The sequence below is a fragment of the Sinocyclocheilus grahami genome, unplaced genomic scaffold (genome assembly GCF_001515645.1).
Source record: "Sinocyclocheilus grahami isolate Dianchi unplaced genomic scaffold, SAMN03320097.WGS_v1.1 scaffold275.1, whole genome shotgun sequence".
NCBI classification, from domain to species: Eukaryota; Metazoa; Chordata; class Actinopteri; order Cypriniformes; family Cyprinidae; genus Sinocyclocheilus; species Sinocyclocheilus grahami.
Window position 1 is genome coordinate 1,097,755 of NW_015505454.1, and position 16,304 is coordinate 1,114,058.

General features: G+C 38.7%; 3 protein-coding genes across 3 annotated transcripts in view; 2 read left to right on the forward strand and 1 right to left on the reverse strand.

Moving 5' to 3' along the window:
* Positions 1 to 3,164, forward strand: part of LOC107599951 (MAP7 domain-containing protein 2-like) — a 27,448-nt gene extending 24,284 nt beyond the window's left edge. The window contains exons 17-18 of the mRNA XM_016291707.1: positions 1,064 to 1,324; positions 1,969 to 3,164. Coding sequence (XP_016147193.1) covers positions 1,064 to 1,322 — 259 coding nt within the window. The 3' untranslated portion in view covers positions 1,323 to 1,324; positions 1,969 to 3,164. The remainder of the gene's footprint in view (positions 1 to 1,063; positions 1,325 to 1,968) is intronic.
* A 321-nt stretch (positions 3,165 to 3,485) lies between these two features.
* Positions 3,486 to 10,289, reverse strand: LOC107599952 (DNA excision repair protein ERCC-6-like). Its single transcript, XM_016291708.1, has 4 exons — positions 10,068 to 10,289; positions 9,916 to 9,957; positions 7,329 to 9,081; positions 3,486 to 5,955 (listed from the first exon to the last, which is right to left on the reverse strand). The coding sequence occupies exons 1-4, from the start codon at positions 10,109 to 10,111 to the stop codon at positions 4,003 to 4,005; spliced, it is 3,792 nt and encodes a 1,263-aa protein (XP_016147194.1). The 5' UTR covers positions 10,112 to 10,289; the 3' UTR covers positions 3,486 to 4,002.
* Positions 10,290 to 12,153: 1,864 nt separating this feature from the next.
* arap1a (ArfGAP with RhoGAP domain, ankyrin repeat and PH domain 1a) overlaps positions 12,154 to 16,304 on the forward strand; it is a 25,069-nt gene continuing 20,918 nt past the window's right edge. Inside the window, exons 1-5 of the mRNA XM_016291710.1 lie at positions 12,154 to 12,226; positions 13,310 to 13,345; positions 14,811 to 14,899; positions 15,024 to 15,125; positions 15,243 to 15,312. Coding sequence (XP_016147196.1) covers positions 13,334 to 13,345; positions 14,811 to 14,899; positions 15,024 to 15,125; positions 15,243 to 15,312 — 273 coding nt within the window. The 5' untranslated portion in view covers positions 12,154 to 12,226; positions 13,310 to 13,333. The remainder of the gene's footprint in view (positions 12,227 to 13,309; positions 13,346 to 14,810; positions 14,900 to 15,023; positions 15,126 to 15,242; positions 15,313 to 16,304) is intronic.

A 16,304-nucleotide genomic window follows, 5' to 3' on the forward strand; every position in this document is an offset into this window, starting at 1 on the left:
GGGATAGAGTGAGCTGAGGCCGGGCTAGCGTGAGCCGAAGCCCCGGCTTAGCGTGCGCTGAGGCCGGGATAGAGTGAGCTGAGGCGGCGGGGTCGAGAACGGTGTGCCCGGCGGATGTGACGAATGAGCGGCAACCACAATGTAACGGACCCTGGGCTGGACTTTTGAAAGTTGATGTATTCCCTCAGCGACCAGCACAGATCAGCTCTAGGCATGACGAAGCGGATATCGTCCTCTTTTGGAAGACCAAACAAAGTAGTTTCGCTTTCACAACAAAGCACACAGCGCCTTCAGGACATGGCTGCAGTGTCAACAATACTACAGTGAGAATAAAAGTTACGCCTTCTTTCTTTGCGTGAACATTTGGGCGGCGTTATGCAAATCTTCCCACATCGTGACGTAAGTATGTGGGGGCGTGTTAGAATGAGCCGTTTTAGGTAGGCGTGGTTAACTCTGAACTTTTATAAATCCCATATTCAGTCGATTTTGAGAAAATATTTAGCATATTTACATAATTATTATTTTGTATCTTTGTTATGCAATTCATTATTCTGAATAGATACTGACCCATTATCAACATTTGGAGGGTATGAGGCCTAACTAAAGTACCTCAAATTTACTGGGAATATTGTGGTCTTCTTTGTTTTCTGTATTCTCAGCCCCGTTTCGAAGGAGGAACTCATTTCCATCCCAGAATTCTCGCCAGTGAACTCTCCCCAGCAGATTGGAATGAATAACATGCGTGCTTTAGAGGACCTGTTGGATCTGACCGGACAAGTAGCTTATCCCAGACTCTCCCCTGCTGCCAGCCTGGGCGACTGCAACAAGAATCTAATAGAAGGGGTCTGTAGCCCTGGATTGGTCACAATAAATCCCATATTCAGTCGATTTTGAGAAAATATTTAGCATATTTACATAATTATTATTTTGTATCTTTGTTATGCAATTCATTATTCTGAATAGATACTGACCCATTATCAACATTTGGAGGGTATGAGGCCTAACTAAAGTACCTCAGATTTACTGGGAATATTGTGGTCTTCTTTGTTTTCTGTATTCTCAGCCCCGTTTCGAAGGAGGAACTCATTTCCATCCCAGAATTCTCGCCAGTGAACTCTCCCCAGCAGATTGGAATGAATAACATGCGTGCTTTAGAGGACCTGTTGGATCTGACCGGACAAGTAGCTTATCCCAGACTCTCCCCTGCTGCCAGCCTGGGCGACTGCAACAAGAATCTAATAGAAGGGGTCTGTAGCCCTGGATCCGACTCGAAACTCGTTCCCAGCAACCCTCCAGCCTCTGACAAACACCACGTACAATAATGGTACAAGTTCGGTTGAATGCAATTTGTATACTTTTGCATGATAATAGATTGTAATCAATAACAGATCTACAGTACAGTTCAAAAGTTTGCGTCTGTAGTTTTTTTTTTTTTTTTTTAAACAACTTGCTAATTGAGATGTAACAAAATAGTACAGTATTATATTTTGTATGTTTTTGAAATGTCTCTTATACTCTCTAATACAGTAAAAATATTGTGAAACATTATGACAATTAAAAATAACTTTTCTATTTGAATATATTTAAAAATGTAATTTATTCCTCCATTACTCCTTTATTACAGCAGTCAGAAATCAGTCTAATGTGCTGATTTGCCGCTTAAGAAACATTTCTTAGTATTATCAATGTTGAAAACGTTTGAGCTTCTCAGTATAGTTGTTATAACCATGAGAAACTTTTTTTAGGATTCTTTTATGAATGCAATCTTTAATGTCAATTGTGATCAATTTAATCATCTTTTATAAATAATTTCTTTGATCAAAAATGTTACTGACCCCGAAGTTTTGAACTATAAAATTCTCACAAGTCTAGTACGTTTCAAATAGATTTATATCCAAATTAATTTTTGTTCATATTTTCATACGAACAAGATTTGTCATCATAAACATATTTTCCTCTATTTACCAGGTAATGTGACAGACCACATTGGTGCAGCTGACTGCAATGGGATAACTGCTCATCTCTTTCAACAGAAAAGGAAAGAAAGTGGTAATGAAGGAAGAAAATACTTTGTCTGTCTAGTTTCAAAATGTTGCTCTCATGAAAAATGATGTCCTTCTGCCTTTAATCTTTACAGCACAAAAACCAAGTGTATTGAAGCTGTGGTTCAGTATTATGGACTGAATTTAATTCAAGTGTGTAGTGTTCACCAAACGTGTGCATTGTGTGTATGTTTATATACGTACAGATGTGGATGGCCAAAATTGCTGGTAAGAGGGTTTGGACATAATACTTTGAAGGTATCTTATGCTAGAGTTCAGCATTTTCCAATGACAGTCATCACTGGATAGAGACAGAACACTGATTGGTTACTCTATAGTTTAGGAAGCATAACTGTATGAAGTAATAAATTGTGTGAAATATTAATGGTTTCTTTGCCAGTCAACTCTCTCTCTCTCATTGGTAACAGTATTATGAACTGTTTTGTTGAGAAATTGCTGTGTATTTTAAGCTCAACTAACATCTGCATTGCATCACACTGTATTAAACCCCCAGTTTGCTATGAAATGCTTGTACCGCAGGACATTAGCACATTAGAAAAATATGACCATCAGTGAATACAGCATGTATAATATAAAAAGAATTAATGGCAGTAAGCCCATTTTAAAGCCCTAGTTTACCAGTAATTAGTGTCATATTCCTCCGGTGTCATCACTGTGCTTAACAATGTAGTTTCAGTCTCAGAAGTTCTTTTGACAAATGTAAACCAGTTATATTGGAGTCCTGACTTTACTCCTTAACATTGAAGGAAAGTGTTGTGGTCCAAACCAAAAACCCATTGTGCTTTTACTTCCCTGAACACTTCATTAGTCTACTGGTGTTCCAGGTATACATATGTTTGGAGTGGGTGGGTGTGAGAGTTGACAGCTTTGTTGTTTAATTGTTCTATATAATGTGAATGCACAAAGAAAAGCTTACTTGAAAAACGGTTTACTTAGCCTGCAGGGAACTTCTCAACTTCTCCAAGTGTCTCAGCTTCAATCTCTAAATACAGTACAGCAGTGACTTAAAGTTGTGATTACTGTAGATGATGTGCATGGTGGCATGAGCATCAAGCCATAATTATATGCCTAGAAATAAACCAATAAACTGTCTTTACCAGCTCATGTGCCTCCTGTATTTGATGCAATGGTCTTGATGGAATTTTTTTCTAGTCTTTTAATCCAGGTCTTAAGACGCAAGACCTGGTTTATAGGCACACTTTGAAAAAGACAATATATTATCAGAATATAAATTACCACTCCGGCTAGAACACTGCATAATATTTTGTGTATGTAGGGTTTTTATCAATCCTAATGGCCACTGAAATGCATCAGCACACTATTTGTCTTTGTTTTATCAAAACCAATTCTGATCTACTGTTAGATAACAAATGCAATAAGAATATTTTCTTTCACAGGGTAAAACCTTTCTAGTAATACATATTACAGTATATTGATTTTAATGTACTTAAACTACTTTGGTAGAAAAGCATATGGGCAGAAAATGTAAAGTATTTATAAACTGTATATGCTAGATCTGTTACACAGGACCAATTACCACAGAAAATAAAGTTCATGCAAAAAATTACTTAAACAGAAAGTTTGATATTCAGAAAATACAATTCTAAAGTGCAGATTCACATCTGGAATGCAGAAAATTCATACAGGCTACGAAACCTCAGAGAATTTATTTTTCTCCACAATAGTACATACCAGGATATGATCAATTGAACAGTTTGAAACCAATGAAACATGGAAATGTAAGTAAACAAATAAACATGAAGATGAATTACTGGGAAAATCCACAAACACTATTAAGATACACAACATTTTTCTTAAGTAGTTCCTCTGATCAGTTCAGTATATTTAATTTACGTGCAGTCTGCAACTTTTTACCAACTGACAGAAAAAAAAAGTTGTCAAACATGGTACATATATGATAGCGCACATTTTAATTTTGCTATTGGCTAAGTTGTCTGTACAGCTGAATGATCAAGAGCTGGATCTCAGCATCACCAGTATTAATGTCTATGGCTTTTAGAAAGAAATCCAGAGCTGCCTGCTTCCTCCCTTCTGCCAAACATTGTTTCCCAGACAGGACCAGCATCTCATACGTGTTCTCAGAGGGTTTAGCAGCAGTCACATCACTGCCTGAGGAGCTAGCAGGAAGAATGGGTGTTTCCGGGGGGAATGTTTTAGGGGCACACTGGTCCATCATTTCATTAGAGTCTAGTTCAACATCAGCAGTGGATTCAAGCAGGGCGCTGTGCCATTCTTCATGCTCCCGGTCTCCTCTTGAATCTACGCTTTCTTCCACCTCTTCAAGCTCCTTGTGACTTTCTGACTCTTCCGAGTTTAAAGTCTCTCCACTGGGCTCCTCTTCTTCCACCACTGATTCATCTGCATAACTTTCACTAGCTTCCGAAATCTCATAGGATTTGGTTTTATCTTCACAGGGCTCTGCTGACTCCTCATCTGACTCATTCTCCAGCATGGACATAACGAAGGTCCTTCTTGATGCCACCGAAGCGTTCAAGCTGCGCTGGAGTTGGTTGCCGTCAATCAAAGTGGATTTTGGTGTTGAAGAGCCCAGCCTGCTGAGGCCACTGGTCAATGGACTGCTTGTTAAACATGGCTTCTCTGACTCCTCCTCCTCCTCTTCTTCGTCTTCTTCATCAGTGTCAGAGATGACCTGCCTTTTCTTTCTCCGAACTGAATGCACAAAGGAGTCGTCCGCAGGTGTGTCTGGAGCAGAACGGATCCTCAGAGGAGATTCATGCTTGCTGATTTCACCAGTGTTTTGGTTACCATCTTGTCTGCTTTCATGGATACTTGCTTCTTCTAGCCTTTCTCCACTGATGTCCATCTGAAGCTGAAATCCATGACTTTCCTCGGCTAGCGACTCCTCAACATCACGAACTTCCTCTTCTTCGACAGAGAACATATCTGCGCTGTCCTCCAGCTGCAAGTTGAAGTTTCCCTGAAGCACTTCCACCTCTGCTTTGAAAGACTCTCCTGCTGTGGCCTCATTTGGAGATTGGGGTGATGAAAACCTCTTTAAACTAGGCTTGTCCACCTGAACCTCTTCGTTACCAAGAGCATCCGATGCTATAGAAAGTTCTTCCAGCTTTGGAAACTGGCGAGAAGGACTTGGCAAGTTTTGATTCTCTGATGCTGCATTAGCGTAAAACTGTTCCTCCTCATCTAAACTGTCATCCAGCGTGATCACAGCGTGAGCTTGCTTGTCAGCAGCAGGGCTAACATGCACGTTTCTTTCTCCAGCAGACCAAGAAGATTCATTTTCCACTTGGTCATCTTCATCTACAATTTGCACTTCTTCACTTACAACTTCCACCTCCGCATTCTCAGCTGGTGGAAAGTTCTGCTCATCTTCCTCTAGTTCTGACTCATCGTAACTGTTATGTGTCAGATCCACTGTCACAGGCTCTTTTTTGACACGTGGGAGGTCCGGGCGGTCTCTACCAGCAGATTTCGGCTGGTTCATTTGCCTGAGCCAAGCAGGTTCGGTGTTCTGGCCCATGCTGTCCAAGAGCTGGCCTTGCAGTTCTGATTCCGCCTGCATGAGCTCTTGTGCTTTCTGGACACGTGTTTGTATGTAGTGATGTGACTCTGCGTCCTCAGGGTCGTCTTCATTGGCTGCCACCTCTTTAGTGAACATGAGGTCGTGATCGGAGATGCCGAACATCTCCATGCTGTGAAGGCGAGCGATGTGCTGGTCCAGGCTTGTGTCAGAGCGGCGGTTTTGTGCATGCATTGCCTGAAGCTGCTGCTGAGTGCTGGATGAGCGTGTGTCTTCGAGTTTAAACAGTTCATGCAGCTCCTGCTTACTGAAGTATCGGAACGGGTTCTTCTTATCACCGGTTGTCTGCCGGATGAGAGAGTCTTTAAACACCTGCAGATATTGGAAAGACACAACAAAAACAACATCAACTTAATATTGTTTTTATTTAAAGTTCGACCGTAATATTACAATAACTATGTGTTTGTCTTACTTTTTTTATAATTTAAACAGAAATAATGCTTAAAGGAATAGTTCACCCAAAAATGAAAACTGTCATTAATTACTCACCCTCATGTCATTCCAAACCTGTAAGACATTGGTTTATCTTCGGAACACAAATTAAGATATTTTTGTTGAAATCTGAGAGCTCTCTGACCCTGCACAGACAGCAAGGGGTTAAAATGGTCCATGTGACATCAGTGGTTCAACCGTAATTTCACAAAGCTACGAGAATACTTTTTTTTGGAAGAGTATCACGATGCATATGCATGCTTTGATCTTTGAACAATGAAACAACATTGTTTACGTTCAGATCAAAGCATGCTCATGCATCTTAATACTCTCCAAAATGGTGCCAGGATGACACGAAGGAGACGAATTGTTGAATAAAGTCGTTATTTTTGTTTTCTTTGCACACAAAAAGTATTCTCTAGCTTCGTAAAATTAACGTTGAACCACTGATGTCACATGGACCATTTTAACCCCTTGCTGTCTGTGGAGGGTCAGAGAGCTCTCAGATTTCAACAAAAATAATCTTAATTTGTGTTCCGAAAATGAACTAAGGTTTTACGGGTTTGGAACGACATGAGGGTGAGTAAATAATGACAGAATTTTCATTTTTGTGTCAAATTCTCTAGCTTCGTAAAATTACGGTTGAACCACTGATGTCACATGGACCATTTTAACCCCTTGCTGTCTGTGGAGGGTCAGAGAGCTCTCAGATTTCAACAAAAATAATCTTAATTTGTGTTCCGAAAATGAACTAAGGTTTTACGGGTTTGGAACGACATGAGGGTGAGTAAATAATGACAGAATTTTCATTTTTGTGTCAACTATCCCTTTAATATAATTAAGAAATTATATAAATTATTATTATTATATTACAAAAACAATCACAATTGAAATGCACTAACAAGAAACAATATGAATGTAAAGAGTACAGTTTTTAATTCACATTTTCTTAATTTTTTTTATAGAATATACCCCAAAAACAACTTCAAAGAATAAAAACATTCATTTGGAAACATAAGCATTGCTTGTTATTAGTTTGTAGTTTTTGTACATCCTTTTCAATTGGATTCAAAATGCTTTACTTCTTTTTGCCTGCATATCTAAGCAGTAGCAATATGAGACGTTTCAAAATAACTGCAATATAACTTTTTTTTGGCCAAATAAAACAGCCCCTACTCCTTTTTTTCCCTTTTTTTTTTAAAGATTAAAACTACATGGTGAAGCAAATATAAAAAGTTAAGATTTTTATTGACCTGTCTGCGGTAGATCCTCTCCTCCACAGTGCCACAGGTGATGAGTCGATAGATGATGACATTTTCAGTTTGGCCAATTCGGTAGGCGCGGTCCACAGCCTGAGCATCTGTCGCGGGGTTCCAGCTGGGGTCAAAGATCACGACACGGTTTGCTGCAGTCAGTGTGATGCCGACTCCACCCACCTGAGTGGTGAGGAGGAATATTGTGTAACGTTTGTCTGTCTGGAACAACATGATACGCTTCTCCCTTTCTGCCAGATGCGTCACTGTGCCATCCAAACGCAGCAGGCGAAAGTTTCTGTTACGCAGGACACGCTCCATGATGTCTAGCATCTTCCTCGACTGAGAGAAGATCAGGGTCCGATGGCCCTCTTCACGGAGGCATTCCAATAGAGACACGAGAAACTGCAGCTTCCCCGACTCCGCAACCAAGGTGTCATCTGAAATTTTATCGATCTGACTCACAGCTGACTCGGTCTCATCGTCTGGATGGATGGCGTCAGAGACGGAACCTTGCTCCAGGCCTAGCTGAGTCACAGCTCGATTAGACAGGAGTCTGGGATGGTCACAGAGCTTCTTCAACACCGTAAGCTCTGCCAGCGGCGACCTGGTAGTTGTCAGCAACTGCTTAATATGGTCCAACGAGATGAACTGTTTATAAATGTCCTTCTGCACCGAGCTGAGGTACGTCCACACGATGAGATCGTTCTTTCGCGTCAGCGACGGCATCTCTACGCCTTCGCCAGCATTTGGACATTTGTTCTCTTGATCTTCCTCATCTTCAAAGCCTTTTTCACGCTTTTGCTTTTTGTGCTGAACATCTGCTTTGGTCCGCCTGAGAAAATAAGGTTTGATGATGTCCATCAAGTTCTGAGAAATCCTCAATCCAAGTGCTTTCTCTCCAGGGGTGGAGTCTTTCTCCCTTGCACGAGTGATTGGATTCTCATACTCGGTTTTGAATGTTTTGGAGGTTCCCAGAAGCGACCCGTGGCAAGCGAAGTCAAACAGCGCCCACATCTCTCGTAGGTTATTCTGAACTGGAGTGCCTGTCAGTAGCACACGGTGTTTAGCGGGGATGGCGTGAGCGCTTTTAGCGGTTTTAGTGGATGAGGTTTTGATTTTGTGGGCCTCGTCCAGGATTACGTAGTCCCACTTGAACTCATGTTGGTCATATGATCCAAGTTGCTCGTAGTTGTTGATGAGCATCTGGTAGGTGGTAATGATGACTCCTCCCCTGCGCTGGATTCGCTCCAGGTTCCTGTTTCGCTCAGGTTTGCTGGCGCCGTGAAACTCTTTCACCCTCATGCCAGGGGTCCACTTGGCGAACTCACGTACCCAGTTCTTAATGAGCGAGGTAGGCATGACTAACAGGGTATAATTGGCCAGCTCTGCATCATACATCCCTGACAAAAACGAAATGACTTGAATGGTCTTGCCGAGGCCCATGTCGTCAGCCAGGATTCCTCCTTTCCTTCCGTCACGGTAGAGACTGTACAGAAATGCCACACCATCTTTCTGATGGTCGTACAGTTTGTTGTAGAGTCCTTTATAAAGCATCAATCCACTATTATTCACATCCACAAACTCCTCTTCCTCATCATCTTCCTCCTTATCTCTCTGAATGAGATCCTGTATGGCCTGGATCCGTTTCTTCAGCTTGTCACTCGGCTGCAGCTGGTAAGCCAGCTCAAACAGCTCAAGGGCACCAGGCAGATCACCACGCATGGCAGCCTCCTTCCCCTCCTGCCGGTACCTGCAAAAATAATAAAAAAAGTGTTAAAAATACACCCACATACTAATATCAAACACAAAACACTTTTTAATTATTTTTTTTATTAAACTCAAAGTAGATGAACAATTTCAATAATTTTTATTCTGTCTGTGGACAAAGTGAGACAGAGATAGACATTTCTGTCAATTACAGTTTTTTTAAAATGAATTAACATTAGACAGAAACAGATGACTGTACATGTGTAGTTGACCAATTAAATGGACATTTATGGACAAAATGAACTTTTTTTTCCAACATCAAGATGTTAAGTTGTAGTAAAAATGTGTGTGTGTGTTTTACAGCACAAAGTCAGGGCAAGAAGTCAGATGTGTTTTAATTTAACCTTACACATTTCAATATATACAATATTTTTGTGTTACCATAAACATTTGAGCGGTTTCATAATCGCTTCGCTGAAAAGTTTATAATAAAATCCGTTGTGATAACCTACCCCAAATAATGTAACATGTCCTGCTTTTGTCTATGAACTGCATCTTATTATGACTAATTAAGTATAATTAATTTTCTGTAGCCACAACTTCAAGCTGAGATATTTTCACTGAACTAAAAAAGTGATCTATCTATCTATCCATAAATAAAAACGCCAAAAAACATATATAAAAGAATGATACAAGAATTAGAAACACGTTGTTTTAGACAAAGCACAACTGCTTGTCGTGACATGCCAACTACTGACATAATACCTTTCCAGCGAAAAGATGGAAAAGTACAGAAGCATTCGGATTCGACATACTCGGGTTTGATGATGTCCAATGCAACAATACATAACAAAAGATATCAAACATTAACAGCTACCTGCCGTAGTTGTCCATCTTCTCTGTGTCTATAGACAGATAGCTGCAAGAGAAAAACACTGTTAAAGCACGCAATAACAGTTTTAGGTCGGTATAAAAGCTTTATGAATGAAAAACCGTGAGCGGCACAGATGCGATTATTTGATTACTTACCCCTCTAACTTGTCCGTGATTTCTTCAACTTTATTTATCTGCATATTTCCCTTTATTTTTTAGGTATTTTCTTTGAACAACGCCAAATGTGTCTCCTCACCTCGATAGCGGAAGCGGCTTTGAAACAGACGTTTTGTTGGCGCGCAGCTCTCACCCAATCGCGTGCTGTGCTACCGCGCAGGCGCGTAGCGTTGCCGCGTTTGAAACACAACACTTGGCTTTCGCACAGCTGCCTCCTCGGCTCCTCTGACTAGTGGTGGCGAGATGAAGCTTCAGCCAGATGTGTTGAAAACTGGTTCGTTTCTCGAGGCTTTGAATTCACGCTCGCGACACCTGCTGATCGATCCAATAAGGTGCAGGAAAGTTCAGGTTTTTACAAGTTCTGAGAAAAAGAAAAAAAAAACACGCTAGCTCGTCTGGAAGTACCGGACTTTCTCGATACAAGCCTCGAAGCCTCGGTACTTCCAAAAACATATCTGTCACCGTCAACAGTTAAGTGCTAGAACTGTGGTAACATTTGGATATGTTCATAACGCCATATGAAACTATTAAAGCACCCCAATACTGCTGCATAGGGAGGGGGGTATCGATCCTGAAGTATCGATATACCGATACTAACGCGAGTTATCGAAAGTATTGATACTCAAATAAAAATATCGATACCAATGTGTGTTTTTTTACTATTGATTTTGTTTATTTAACAAACAAAAAAATGAGTATAATATGCATTGAATTCTGAACACACGCAAATGATGACAGACAGAACCACACAGAGTGATTCCCGAAAGTATAGTAATTGACTGAAGTATCGATATACCGATACTAACGCGAGTTATCGAAAGTATTGATACTCAAATAAAAATATCGATACCAAGGTGTGTTTTTTTACTATTGATTTTGTTTATTTAACAAAAAAAATAATGAGTATGCATTGAATTCTGAACACACGCAAATGATGACAGACAGAACCACACAGAGTGATTCCCGAAAGTATAGTAATTGATTTTTGTAATTGATTCATTGATGCTTTTGGGATCGGCAGCCCAGAACAATGCTTATCAGAGGACAGAAAAACATTATATATTTGAGTTATTTCACAATAAACTACCTGAAATTGCACACTCTAAAAAGTGCTGGGTTATTTCAACCCAACTTTGGGTTAAAAATGTAATGTAAAAATGTAACCCAACAGTTGGGTTAGTCCATATTTGACCCAAAGTTGGGTTGAAACAACCCAGCATTTTTTAGAGTGTAGCCTATATTGTGCAATTAAATTTCAAGTTCATATTGATCATGTTCTATTCTGTAATGTTGATATAAATCATACACGGTCAGAATAAAAAGGTTGCATTTTATGCGTGCAACAGCCAGTCCCTTATGAAGATGAATGGTTTTACTAAAGGGACCTAGTTCAACTATATATTTGTAGATTTCCATGGTTACCCCTATAGTAAACATATTTTAACCATGTGTAAACAAAAATATAACCTAATAAGTTGCAATTAAAGCGTATTGAATGTTAAAATGCGTTTAAAATATAAAGTTAAGTGGATATCATTACCCATTTTACTCTTAGTAATTTACTAATTGAATACATTTCATAATTTAAAAGTTCGTATTTAGAATTTTGCTGGCCTTTAAAAGTATCGGTATGGTATCGAAAACAAAATAAGTGGTATCGGCCATCCCTGCTGCGGCAGTCATTAGCGCCGCGGGCGGTAGATGAGCTGCGGGTGCTACTGATGCAGAACAATTAACCTAAACAATCTACATATATCTATGTCTAAATATACATTTCGTTTGTCCGTAGTTGCAGCCAGCAGCGTCGGAAACGAGTTGATCTTTCTTCAGACTTTGTGCCCTTATGCTTGTGTGGACTTAACATTCATAAGCTTCCTGTTTCTAAAAATAAAGATTTTGGCCAAAAATAAATAAATAAAAAATTAATGTTGAGATAACATGATTGATAGCACGGTGCTTTTAAAGCTATCCGAAGAATTGCAGGAATGGTAACTTCCTCATTTTCAAAATAGTGCGCGCTCTCTCTCTCTCTCTCTCTCTCTCTCTCTCTGTGTGTGTGCGTGCGCGTGCATGTGTGTTTTTAATAAATGCCTTGTAATGCAGTAGGGCTTGGTTAGCACAGATTTGGCTGCACACAGGTAACTTCATGATCTTCTTTTCTCGGTTTATAATATCCTAAACTGTAGCACAGTTTTTACTGATAGCACTAACAGTGTTTATGGTTATGAGGATAATTATACAACATAACACTTGAATTTTCAATAAGATGTAGGCCTATTGTTTTGAAAAAGGATACCTGTGTGTGCGTGTATGCATGTGTTTCTTAGTCACTAGCTCTTAAATAGTTAAGTATAGTTACATGTATGTAGGCTATCTGATGTTTATTTGATCACTTATTTATTTGACCAGATATAAATTTCACCAATATCTGCTATTAAATCCACCTTTATTCCTCTAATATTCACATAAGAGTGTCTGTTTCTGCATGTGTGTATTTTTGTAAACAGATAGGTGGATGGAGACCATGGGCACTTTTTAATGTGTGTGTTTTTGCACTCCACTCCAGCTGGATGGACAATAAAAATGTTTGAGTTTTTATCTTGGTTTCATGGAGAACACAGATCTGAGCTTACTTCCCAAACTTGACCACAGTGAAGAAGAGCATTATTGTGTGTGCTGAAAGGACTATTGTTACTATTGTTACTTCTGATATCTTTCAAAGGTTGTGTGTTTCTTAATGTCTGAGCTTGGAACGTTTTAGAAATGCTGTGCATCAGGTTTGGTGACTTTATTCAGTTTGTTACAGTAAATTACTGGGCGGAAGAGATGTTGGTTTATTTCTGTAATTAAGGTCACAGCCTTACATCAGGTTTGATAAGATTATTGTTATAGACAACACAGTTGTTAACCATTCTCTAGATTGTTTTTCCCCCAGAGTATTTGTGTAAACCGAGTCAAAAATTCCTTATTTTAACCCAAAACAAAATATAATTATCCTAAGTCAGAAAAATATGTTGTACAGATTTCAGATCAGTAAGGAAATGTCAAGATGGTTTGGAACTGTGCCGGGAAAAATTATCTGACTGCCCTGTATTTCATAGATATATAGTTTCCTTTTCAGTATTAAAGATACCACACATATAATGGTTTCCATTTTCTTTTATTGGTTGATTAACTCACTTCGATAATTGATTTATTCATGCCTTCTGCATCCTTCACAGGTGCACACAACATAATCCCAGAACATGGCTTTAAAGGTAAATTGTGTGTCTGTGAGTGTTTATATGGTGTCTGTTTGATAGCTGGTTAACTAGTCATTTTGTTAGGCCTATATGTAAAACTCACACTGCTGTGCCATCAAGCTAGAATGTACAGTACTTCATTTGGAATACATTTGGGTCATTCCATGTCAACTCAACCAGATGCACTGAGTCCCCGGCTCAAATGTTTAATTTTGCTAATATTTTTTGTGAAGAGAGATAAACGTGTATAGTGATAAAATCCAAAATATTAAATGTCATGGATAAATATTTATGGAGTAATCCATTGTTTTGTAAAGGAGGGTCAAAATGGCAATTTTCACCTGAGATTCAGAGCCAAATATACATAATATATATAATGAAGATACAGGGGGTTAAAAATGACTTCAGAAAGATGGCAGGATCATAATGTTATTTTCACACAGAGATTGGTAGGTCTGTTAGTAAAAGCTGTTCACTTTAGCAATCTTTGTTGCTTTATGTTAAAATGGTGACCATTCAAAACTGGGGAAACAGCACTTTTCAAGTTTTTTCTCCAAAGTTTGCAGGCATGTAAAATATTAAAGAGATCTTAATGCCCTTTTAGATATTGGGTCTTAACAAACTTTCCTTTTGGCATCTTCATTTTTAAGGCCATATATGGTTCAGTTCCAGAGATATTGTAATTTCAGTATGGCTCCAGGAGTGAATCAGTAAATTTTACACATTTTCAGTAGTCAAAAACCAAATGTGGGTCAATTTGCGAAAAATATGATACTTCTTTACTTTTAAAGATGAAAGTCTGAAGAACAAATAATATTAAAACTAGAAATGTATCTTGTTTCCTTCTGTCAGAACAACTGCATTGAATATACCTTTCTGAGTGCCACAAAGATTATTTTTCCAAAGTTTGTGTGCCTATAACTCAAGAAGTATTAAAGATATCGCAATCAGAAAAAATATTAGCAAAATCAAAAATTTGAGCCGGGGACCTCTGGTTGAGTTTACACAGAATTACCCATTTCTAGTTTTTGTCTGATAAATATTCTGTCCTACCACTAAATTCTTGTTGAATATACACTACCGTTTAAAAGTTTGGCGTCAGTAAGGAAAAATGTATCTCATGCTCCTTTAAGGCGCCATATATTTGATTACAAATACAGTAAAAATTTCACAATATTGTGAAATGTGAATAAAATTTTATATCACGTTTAATGCAACTGTTTACTATTTTTATTTATTTAAAAAACTATTTCTGTAATGGCAAAGTTCTAATATTGCGATGGCTGATTTGACACTAAAGAAGCATCTAAAATTATTATTATTTATTTTTGAAAAAGAAATATTTTTTTACTGCCCCTTTTGATCAGTTTAAGGAATTCTTGCTGCTTAAATTATAAATATTGATTTCCCTACTGACCCCAAACCTTTGAACAGTGGTGTATCAACAGCTGTTTGTATCTAATGGTTAAATGTCTTCCAGCAGGAGGATCTCTTGCGAGACATCCAGAAGTGTTTTAACAGCCTGAAAGTTGAAGAGGATAAAGAAGAGACAGTAATTCTGAGAGAACGGTGTGTGCGTGAAAAAGCAAATGCTGGATAATGTTATTTCAGTGTGTGTGTGTTTGCATGAGCCTTCAGTGAAAAATAAATTTGAATTATTCTGTATCTAATAATATGAATTTGTTCATGTTAGTGAGGACAGTATTGACATCCGATGTACAGGCTTTCCTGATTTCTCAGAGGACTTCCGTCAGATTGTTAAAGCTGGCTGGCTAGAGAAAACTCCTCCAAAAGGGTAAGAAACAACTTATATACAATTTATATATCTTCTACGACTTTTCTGACATCCTGAAGTTGTTTATATTTTTTGTTATTTATAAGTGTTTTATAATATTCATGTTTGTATTTTCAGAGCGAAGATTTACCAGCGCCGATGGGTGCAGCTGGATTCAGAATATTTGAGATATTTTCAATCCATCAAGGTAACATAAATTAATAACTATATGGGTCATTTTTTTTAAATGTTTCATAATCTTAAACAATCAAGATTATTAAGATTCTTCTATTCAGATTAAATCTAGCGGATCATATCTTCTAGTTCACAAGACACTAGTTTCCTTCCAAAATGACTATAAAAAGTCCTGCCATGTTTTGATATTACTTTAAAGGGATAGTTCACCCAAAAATGAAAATTTGATGTTTATCTGCTTACCCCCAGGGCATCCAAGATGTAGGTGACTTTGTTTCTTCAGTAGAACACATATGATGATTTTTAACTTTAACCGTTGCAGTCTATCAGTCGTATAATGCATGGCAATGGTAACAAAATCTATGAGAGTAAAAAAAACATGCACATACATATCCATATTAAACCCTGCGGCTCGTGACGACACATTGATGTCCTAAGACACGAAACGATCGGTTTGTGCATGAAACCGAACAGTATTTATATAATTTTTTACCTCTAATACAACACTATGTCCAACTTCCTTGAGTGGGCGCACGGCATCCGGTGCGTGAGGTGTGTACGCGCTCTGGTGTGGTTTACGCGAACGCCGGAAGTGATCTCTCGCGCATATACGTCACTCATTGTTTACACAGTGCACAAACATTGTAGGTACGACGGCTAATCAAAATGGTACTTACTTGCGCTTATCCGGATTGTTCAAACTGACTTAAAACTAAAAGATTACTTTCTCTCGTGCAAACTCATTCGGGAGTGGTGACTTTACACGTATTCCCAACTTCTGAGCCTGCTCGCCTGAAGTTATGGTTGATTGCTCTTCGGCTGGATATCAACACACTCATTAACGTAAACTACGCCAGAGGGCAGCACCGGATGCCGTGCGCGCACTCAAGGAAGTTGGACATAGTGTTGTATTAGAGGTAAAAAATTATATAAATACTGTTCGGTTTCTGGCACAAACCGATCGTTTCGTGTCTTAGGACATCAATGTGTCGTCACGAGCCGCAG

Bases quoted from the DNA above. Each gene is read 5' to 3' on its own strand.
- LOC107599952 (XM_016291708.1), bottom strand. From the start codon at position 10,111: ATGCAGATAAATAAAGTTGAAGAAATCACGGACAAGTTAGAGGG. The intron at 9,082-9,915 runs GTAGCTGTTAAT...TTATTTTTGCAG, and splicing joins AAGATGGACAACTACGGCAG to GTACCGGCAGGAGGGGAAGG. The intron at 5,956-7,328 runs GTCAATAAAAAT...CAATATCTGCAG, and splicing joins AGAGGATCTACCGCAGACAG to GTGTTTAAAGACTCTCTCAT.